Source organism: Myiozetetes cayanensis, unplaced genomic scaffold (genome assembly GCF_022539395.1).
Source record: "Myiozetetes cayanensis isolate MyiCay16 unplaced genomic scaffold, myiCay2020 scf1, whole genome shotgun sequence".
Classification (NCBI taxonomy): Eukaryota; Metazoa; Chordata; class Aves; order Passeriformes; family Tyrannidae; genus Myiozetetes; species Myiozetetes cayanensis.
Window position 1 is genome coordinate 37,553,658 of NW_026086604.1, and position 9,059 is coordinate 37,562,716.

The following is a 9,059-nucleotide window of genomic DNA, read 5'->3' on the forward strand; positions in this document are numbered from 1 at the left end:
CAGCAGTAAAGAACTCCATCGAAGCACAATTGCTTTTTTCCCAAGTCATGGACCTAGTTCATGTTTTCCATGCTTACATGAGAAACTTTTAAGGTAAAGGGAGCCTAGTATTTCAAGGGGGCTGCATTTTTATATGCTGAGCTTTATGCCAGAATTGGCATGAAAATTTAGAAAATGTAAAATGGACAGGCTAAGTGCAATATGAGAACTCCAGCTGCAGACTGGTGCCCATGCACTGTGCACTCTGTCCACCTGCTACCTGCAGAGACTACTGCCACTTACCAACCCATCCACACAGATCAATCTTTTAAAAGGGAGTATTTTTAGTTCAGTGGGTTTTCTGAAGTTCCAATAGCTGAGGCATCAGCAGACAAAGCTAATTGCTCAGCAAAGAACTTGGAGGAGAGTTCTGTGACATGATACAACTGAGTAACTTAACACAAGATAATCAGCAGATACCTACAGTTAAGACCAAGTGGATGCTGTAGCCTTTCTTAAAAGGTTTGAAAATAGCTTTCATTGGATTTCTCCTGACTGGTTCAGATATTCCACTGTCTATTGATGATTTCCTGAGAAGCCTCAGGTATGATACTGCTTTACAGGTATTTTATGACCAGAAGCTTAAACAAAACCCTTAAAAGTGTGTTCAGATTCCTGAGACCATGGAAAAAGAAGTAATTTACAAGTAAATAGGAATATTTGGCAATATGGTAATCACTCCTGAAAGCAAAGACTAGAGGTATTAAGCTGGCATAACCAAGACAGCTTCCAGGGAGCTGCCCACATCAAATAACCACTATGAAAAATGACAAAGCAGATTTAAGGAAGCTAATTTGAGCCCTGCCAAAACCATTCACGGGCTACCTATGTGAAATAAGTAAAATAAATCTACTCAAAAGAATAAACGGTGTTCACAATCCAAGTGGCAAAGTCTGAGGAATACATCTGTCCTTTAACCCAGCCAAAGATGTATCAGTTCAACATTCACCAGAAGACAACACAAGCCTTCATTTCACTAAGTTATTACAATACTTTAGAAGATGCTGAGTGACAACAGGCACACTCTCCCTTGGGTAACTCTTCTGTCACATAGATGGCTCATCCCAAGATCTAGTCTTCTGAAGGACAAACTAGTCAAAAGAAGGGAGAGAAAGAGCTCCAGTAATCTACTGAACCCAAAATAAAAGTCAGAAGGTATAATGAATGCACATGGAATGATAATCTGCATGATAAAATTAAATTAGGTATTAAATTGTTTCTGCTACAGACTACTAAGTCATGTTAAAAGCATGTCTTGCTTCTTAATCTTTTATCCTCCTAATTGTTTGACATGAGGGAAACACTCCTGGAAGCTTCATCTAAAAAGCACAGGCCATCAGGGTATTATAAGTCACAGAATCACAATCTCATTGCTAAAGTTATCATTGGCTGGGGAGAAAAACCTACATTAAAACCAGTATGTAACCAAAGGAAAACCAGGCATAATACAAAATATGAATCAGAAGCTAAGAAAAGCAAAATACTCAGAAGACATGCAAAAAGTTGTATTTAGAATGGCTATTTACTCATGCGAATAGCATGAAGGAGCACATATTTCAGAGCAAACAGGAAGTTCAGATAAATTTCTGTTCTACATTTGTGGAGAAAAACAACATATATCAGAAAAGTCTAACAATAGCCATGGAAAGCCTTAAACATAGGAATAGAAGTAAGGCGGTTTTTAAATCAGCAGCTCCATATAGCCTGTATCCAAGAATTTTAAGAGCTGGCAGAGGAGACTTGTGTGCTGGTAATGTGGATTTTCCATAAGCTCTGAGAAATCTGGGGAAGCTCAGGAAAAAAGAAAAATCTCAAAGAAAGCTGAGGTTGTGCCAATACCAGAAAAATAAGTAAGAAAGGAACAAATTCAGGAACTTACGGTCAACCTTGCCTTAATTCCAGAATAAAACCCCAAAACAATAAACCGACTTCTTGATCCAGGAAAAAGAAATAAATGAGCAAATTTTACTTAAATTACACAGCTTAAATGCATGGAAAATGTATCTTTTTGGAATGACTCTTTTTTCCTCATGCAATTATAGCATGCATTTGGTAAATAACAGGAAAGTGTTGATGTAACACATTTGCACTTTGACTTGTTCAGTAGAACACAGGGGAAACTGGCACAGCTGTGGACATATAGCTTGTAGTAAGCAACTTAAAACTAAAGTTACAGGTCTGTGTCACCAATGAGGACTCGGTCAGACATATTTCTAATTGAATCCCACAGGAATTAGTTCTTGGCAGCAACCTACTCAGTATTTTATCTGGAAATGAAGTTTACTAAGAACATTCATAAAAGCTCTAAGTAAATAGTGTAGCAAGATTGCTGGTTGGGAACCATCTGGATTACTGGAAAATTAAGTGTTTCAGCATGATCAGTGTGAGGTCATGTATTTAAGAGTGATGGATATAAAACACTTATAGATGGAAAACTTCCTCAGGAAGTATTTGGAATAGCTGGTAACAGAGTAAACATGGGTTCCTTATGCATGAGTTCAAAAATAGTATATACATAATTGTTAAACGGTTCAGAAAACAAACCACCAGAACCAAATGCTGTTTTCATTGCAGGGAGGAAGAGACCAGAGAAACGTGACTATCATCAAAACACTTTCCAAGTACTGATCTTCACTGGCAAAAGCTATCGCTGCATTTCAGAAAGCAGCAACAGGATGACAACTTCTGTATCCATGTTTATTGGAACTGCTTTATCAGAATATAGCCTCAAGTCCTTTCAAAGAAGATATTAGTAAACTAGAGATTTCAAAGAGCAAGTACAAACAATCCAAGTGCAAATAAGCCTAAAAATTGAGCATCACAACAGAGTAGTTGGCATATAAAAGTTACCTCCATCACCTGAGGTTTAAGGACAATATGAAGACCTATAACTCATTTGGTAGGGGAAAAATATATATTAAGAATAGTGTGATCCCAGAAAGTAAGTTCATATTAAAACACCAAGCAAGCTTTTTTATAACTGTAGTAATCACTAAGCTTCCAGAGGTGGCAGTAGTTTTGCTAACATTATCCATGTCTATGATTCCTGGACTAAATCCCGAACTAGAATTAAAGTATTAAAATTAAAAGATAATCACGGTGGCCAGAGACCTTAGTGTAGGTCATAATTTTGTAATAACTGTTTCTCCGGTTCACCACTGATGTAACTAGAAACAGACATGTTTTCAGCAAAACACTTGGTTTGGGACTGACAGTTACCACTGTCCAGGCCAACTCAGTGATCCTTCTCAGTAAAAAACATCCCTTTCAACACCCAATCTCAATAAATAATGGAACTCTCACAAATAAAATTCATTTAAGTCCTTAAATGTAAGCGTGAAAGAAACAAGCACTTTTACTTAAAGCTTCTGCTCTCGCACCTCCACTTTACCGATTCACTGAATCACAGAATCAAGTGGGCTGGAAAAGACCTCCGAGATCACTGACTCCAGCCTGTGACCGAACACCATTATGTCAGCTAGACCATGGCACTGAGTGCCACGTCCAGTCTCTTCTTAAATATCTCCAGGGACGGTGATGCCACCACCTCCTCGGGCAGTCCATTCCAATGTCTAATCATCCTTTCTACGAAGAAATTCCTGATGTTCAACCTAAACCTCCCCTGGCGCTGCTTAGGATTGTGTCCTGTCGTCCTGTGGCTTTCAGTAATGAACGAAAGCAACAAGACCCAAGGGCTCAGCCGGGAGCGGGCTCGCTATCCCCGGAAGCGATAAAGCCTCGCTTGTGCGTCAACTCCCGGTGCTCCCCCCAGGAGAACGCCGAGATCCACTGGGAAAGGCAGGAGCGCAAGATGCTCACGGGGCCCGAGCGGGGAGGGCGCTGTGCCCCGCTGGGCGCGGCCGAGCCCGGTGCGGGGGTCACGGCAGCCGCCGGGCCCCTCTCCCTCTGCCTCTCGACTCGCCATCAGCCGAGACCACGGGGCGACCATCGGCGCAGGAAGCCGAGCCATCCCAGCCTCCCCGCCCCGGCGCTTCCGTGCCCGGCGGGCGGGTGAAAGGTCCTGCGGCGCCCGGATGGAGGCGGTGCCGCTCCCCTATATAAGCGCCCGCCGCCGCCGCGCCCGCCTCTCGCCGCGCCGCCGCCTCCTGGCTCACCGCTGTTCGCTGGGCCCCGCGCCTCCCCGAGCCCGGGAATAAGTCGGCCAGGAAGGCTCCGCTGCCGCCATGGTGAGGCGGGGGAGCGCCGGGGACAGGGGGAAGGGGAAGGAGAGGGAGAGGGGCCGGCAGCGCCGCGTGGCCGCCGCGCCCGCCCGGGCCAGGCCGGCCCTCGGCCCGGGGAAAGGGCGGCGCTGCCGGCGCGGAAGGGCCCGGCTGCTGGGGCTGCTCCCGGAGCCCACCCCACACCGGCGTGCAGGGAGGGCGGCCTGTGAGCCCGGGAGTGCTTTTCGCTTCGGGAGCTGCCACGTGAGCTCCCGGCGGGAGCGGCGCCCCGGGACGCGGCGGGAGCGGGGCTGACACGGCCTCGCGTGTGTGTCCTCAGAGTCGGCTCACGCTGAGGGGCTGCGCGTCTGTTCATGCGGCAGGTCGTGCCTCTTCGTCAGTGTGTGTGACAGCCCGTAATTCGGAGTCGGTCAGGTTGGGAAGGGACCACAGTGGGACATCAAGTCCAGCCTTCCTGCTTAAGCAGGGTCGTCCTAGAGCACACTGCACAGGTTTGCATCCGGACGGTTGTTGGGTATCTCCAGCGAGGGAGTCTCCACAACCTCTCTGGGCAGCCTGTTCCGGTGCACGGTCACCCGCACAGTAAAGAAGTTTCTTCCTCATATTCAGATGGAACTTCCTGTGCATCAGTTTCTGCCCGTTGTCTCTCGTCTTACTGGTTGGCACCACCAAGAAGAGCCTGACTCCATCCTCTGGGCAACCCCCCTTTAGCCATTCATATCTATACTTTTACATATATATATATATATTTATACATCGTCCATGTTTTTTGAAGACCTTTCTTCCTCCATATTTTTATTTCTATTTTTATCAGCTCACATAGCCTGCCTTAATGCCCAATTATTTGCAAGCACTTAATTGTATAAGCTTCTCAAATCAGTTTCCTGAGTGGCTGAGTTAGTCTTCCTGGCCAGATACCCCTTTTTGTTCTCGCAGTGTGAGTTGTTGCAGTTTTGTTGACCAAGTCTTTGCTACTTAATTGGTGGCGAGGTAAAATGGTGCCTCAACTGTATTTATTTTTGAGGACAAAGAGTGTTTGTACTACCTGTATACAGACAAACCATGGAGGGGTGTGCTTGCAGCTTCCCACTGTGAGATGCAGTTAGACACTAAAAAATAGCTTTTCCTCAGAGATACAACGTGGTTCTTTCATTCTCTTCCCACCACCATTCTTCTTCCTTCCACCATACACTTCAGATATCTCACCTACTGAGCAGAACAAGGTAGTCCCATAGCTAAATTGTTCTTTGCACTCTAGAAGTCTGTTCTTAAGAGGCTGTGGATAGTGTTAGTTGGTGTTCACTGTAGTGTCTGATATTTGTAACTTGAATGTTTTAGGCGTTTAAAGATACTGGCAAAGCACCTGTGGAACAAGAGGTAGCAATTCATCGTATTAGAATTACTTTGACAAGTCGCAATGTAAAATCACTGGAGAAGGGTGAGTAGTACTTTTTTGTTTACTTGAGTAGCTTGTCAAGTAATGAATATGTCACATGACGCATTGCAAAATAAATGTATTGAAACCAGTTGTAATTAAAAGATGTTAGTGTTTGCCTGCTTGCTTGCCTGTGGCTTAGCTCACTGAGTTCAACCCAAAGCACTTCATACACTGACAAGTACATTTTGATTTAATTCTTAATGAAAGCTAGTGTTTTGGGGGGTTTTATCCTGCTGAAAACTTATGTCATAATGGCTAATGTAAGAGAGTGCAGCTTCTTCACTTTAGTTCTCATGGGGGGTGGGTTTCAAATAGCTGTCATTCTTTGAATGTATAAGAACTGAAAGGCACCAGTTTCTCAATGTTTTGTCACTCGAGTTATGAAGAATTTAGTATAACGTTATTTTAAGAAATTATTTATTCTTGTTTAGCAACTGGCTTTGCCAGTATTTAGTCATATAATGTAAATGTTGTAGAATCACTGTTTGCAGGATCTTCAGGCTTATAATAGCTTAAATACAGATTAAACTTGTAGTAATGGCTTTTGCCTACTGTTGTAACCTGATTTTGCTCACCAGGGCATAACACTTTCACTTGTATGTGTTGGCTATGAGGATAATGCTTAAAATGAATGGCAGTGATCACTTAATACGCTATTCTGAGCCAACATCTTGTTTGAAATACTCACTTAAGGAAACAAGTAAGTAAAATAGTCACAAACCTGAGCTACTTTGTCTTTTTCCAGTCTGTGCTGACCTGATCAGAGGCGCTAAGGAAAAAAACCTTAAGGTGAAGGGACCTGTTCGCATGCCCACCAAGGTACTTAACACTTTTCTTGTCTTAAAAGTTGTTTTTTTTTTTCTGCAACTATGCACTTACAACATCTTTTTCAAAAAAAAAGGTGAGATGAAAAGCAGTACTACTAAACAGTGTTGACCCAGTGTAAACAGATAATGATTTCACAAGTTGCTTTGATGCTAAAGGGTTTAATGCAAAATATATTGAATGTGGAAGAGGCTTTTTTGTTCAACTTGTTTTCATCATGAACTTTTTTTTTAAAATGAAATTAAATATGCAGGGAAGGAGTGCTAACATTAGTAAACTATAACTTAAAAGGTAACTTTATAAAGTCATAGATACCATGCAGTATTTTTAGATGGCTTAGGTGATCATATTTACCATCAGATAGGAGAGATTACTCCTCTTTGTGCATCTGCTAAATACTTTGTGTTTGACTTTTCAGACCCTGCGGATCACTACCAGGAAGACACCTTGTGGTGAAGGTTCCAAGACCTGGGATCGTTTCCAAATGCGTATCCATAAGCGGCTCATTGATCTACACAGCCCTTCTGAGATCGTGAAGCAGATCACTTCCATCAGCATTGAACCAGGTGTAGAAGTTGAAGTTACTATTGCCGATGCCTAAATGATCATCGTTGTTGAATAAAATTGATTTACAAATTTTCGTCACTGTTTGTTTTCATATGGGTGTTGAAAGGTAGCTCTGTGATGATTTTCACGAAGGACAACAGAGATCATAAAATGCTGTGAGAGGATTGTATGACATTTTAAGAAGAATATGCTATCTGTAAACATCAGGAAAATTAAACTTGGGCATCATGGTTTCATTGTAGGTTGGTGACTGTATGGTCATGCAGCACTTAAATTATTAAAAATATATTTTTCATGAAGGGTTTAACTTTGGCTGAAATCTTAGTCTATACCCAGACAAGCAGTAGCATTAAAATTGATGTTTAGGTAAATTACTAAGTTTTCAATTCTTGGTTCTTGCCATGCAAGACAGAACTAACACTAAGCTTACTTGGCTTTGTTTTTTCCAAGCATGTCTCAGTCAAAGGATCCTGAGGACACTACTCATAGAACTTCATAAAAATTTGTGGTGAATACACTGAATTTAGCAAGTTCATTCTTTAGACTTGCATGTAGAGTCACAAAACTTAAGCTGTGGAACTCTCTAGTTATCTTTTCAGGCTTAGATTTCCACAGGTGTGATTATTGTTTAGGTTCATATGTAAAGCAGCAAAACAGCCATTTTCAGTGCTGCTACTTAGGGCTCTCAAGTAAAGGGGGTATGATTAATTCTTAAACCAACAAGGCAAAGAAGGCCCAGAGTTAAATAAAAGAGAACAGTTTCATTTAATCCATTTAAGATAAGGTTGCTGCTTCTGCTTCCAAGCATAGGAAAGAACTTGAATTCTAAAAAATTTAGTGGGGGTGTCTAGTTTGAGGTCCTATTTATGTTTGCTAAGACCTAAAACAGTGGCCAAAGCTTGAGCTTTCTTACTCAGGGCATTCAAGTCCTTCAATTTCATTAAATGTAAAGCCTTAGAAGGATTCTAACCATATAGTTAGCAGGCTTGAGAGCTTTGGTAATAGGGAGAGGTGAGAAACTGAGTTAACATGTACAGATTGCATCAAGCCTGCTTCCTTGGGAAACGTCCTGAAGAACTGCATGAGCAAAGGGGCAGAAAAACACCCCAAAACAAAACACCTGTGTTTTCCTAAAAGTCCATTTCTGGTAATACGCTACAAATATGAGCTTCCTGACAAACACTTCTAGCTGTAGTTTTAAAATTATTTGTGTTTATATGGAGCACTCTTTATGGGGATAAATGGGCAAACAAGTAGCAGATGAGAAGTGTTACTCTTCCCTCTGCTTAACTCAAGCTCTGTGACTGAAGGCACTTTAATGGATCTAGGGAAAGCTGGTGTGCTTCAGCATCAGTTCTGTCTTTGGTCTTTCTGTTGGTCAAAACCTTTTGCTATGAAGTAGCTTTCCATTGGCTTACAGCCGGCTGTACCTCTGACTTAGGGGATGCCTCTTAAACATACCTCAGTGACCTAAAGCCCCATCTATGTTCTTTGAGCAGCTGTGGCACTTCAAAGACCACAGTTTTTTGCGGTCTTCTGAGTGCGTATCTTTCTCATCACCCGTCTCCAACTTAAAACGCAAATGCAACTTTACCATTGCGTCTGGGACTGGTGCCGTGCAGAGGTACTGCTGCCTGCCTACTGTATGAAGGGACAGGCTTTCCACTGGTTACCGGAGAAGCAGACGGCTTGCCTGTGGAAGGTGATGGACCTCAGGCTGCCGCGGGGTTCCTTCGGCAGCGGGCAGGTCCCGTCCCGCAGCATCTTCCCCTCCTCGCCTCCCGCGGTTCCTGACCTGTCCCACCCACGGCTTCTGCGAGACCGGAACGCTACGGGATTTATTTGTTTTCTGTTCGGTTTACGACAACACCGCGGGAGTGTCGAAATGTTTTACGTAACGCCCACAATGACTTTATGTAACTCGTTCGGGTGGAAACATTTCGGTACCCGCTTCTCCCCCCCCCACCTTCAACCCGCGGCGCGGCTCCGTCGGGCAGCGCACCTCTCGT

General features: G+C 43.2%; 1 protein-coding gene and 1 non-coding gene across 2 annotated transcripts; both read left to right on the forward strand.

Moving 5' to 3' along the window:
• Nucleotides 1-4,059: 4,059 nt before the first annotated feature.
• Nucleotides 4,060-7,124, forward strand: RPS20 (ribosomal protein S20). The gene is made up of 4 exons (XM_050320894.1): nt 4,060-4,226; nt 5,559-5,658; nt 6,404-6,477; nt 6,902-7,124. The coding sequence occupies exons 1-4, from the start codon at nt 4,224-4,226 to the stop codon at nt 7,082-7,084; spliced, it is 360 nt and encodes a 119-aa protein (XP_050176851.1). The 5' UTR covers nt 4,060-4,223; the 3' UTR covers nt 7,085-7,124.
• LOC126649642 (small nucleolar RNA U54) lies at nt 6,263-6,327 on the forward strand. Its single transcript, XR_007631104.1, has one exon. It is a non-coding gene; the product is annotated as a small nucleolar RNA U54 (small nucleolar RNA).
• Nucleotides 7,125-9,059: the final 1,935 nt, after the last annotated feature.

Coding starts and splice junctions, on each gene's coding strand:
- RPS20 (XM_050320894.1), top strand. Junction 5,659..6,403: donor TGTAAAATCACTGGAGAAGG/GTGAGTAGTACT, acceptor GTCTTTTTCCAG/TCTGTGCTGACCTGATCAGA. Junction 6,478..6,901: donor CTGTTCGCATGCCCACCAAG/GTACTTAACACT, acceptor TTGACTTTTCAG/ACCCTGCGGATCACTACCAG.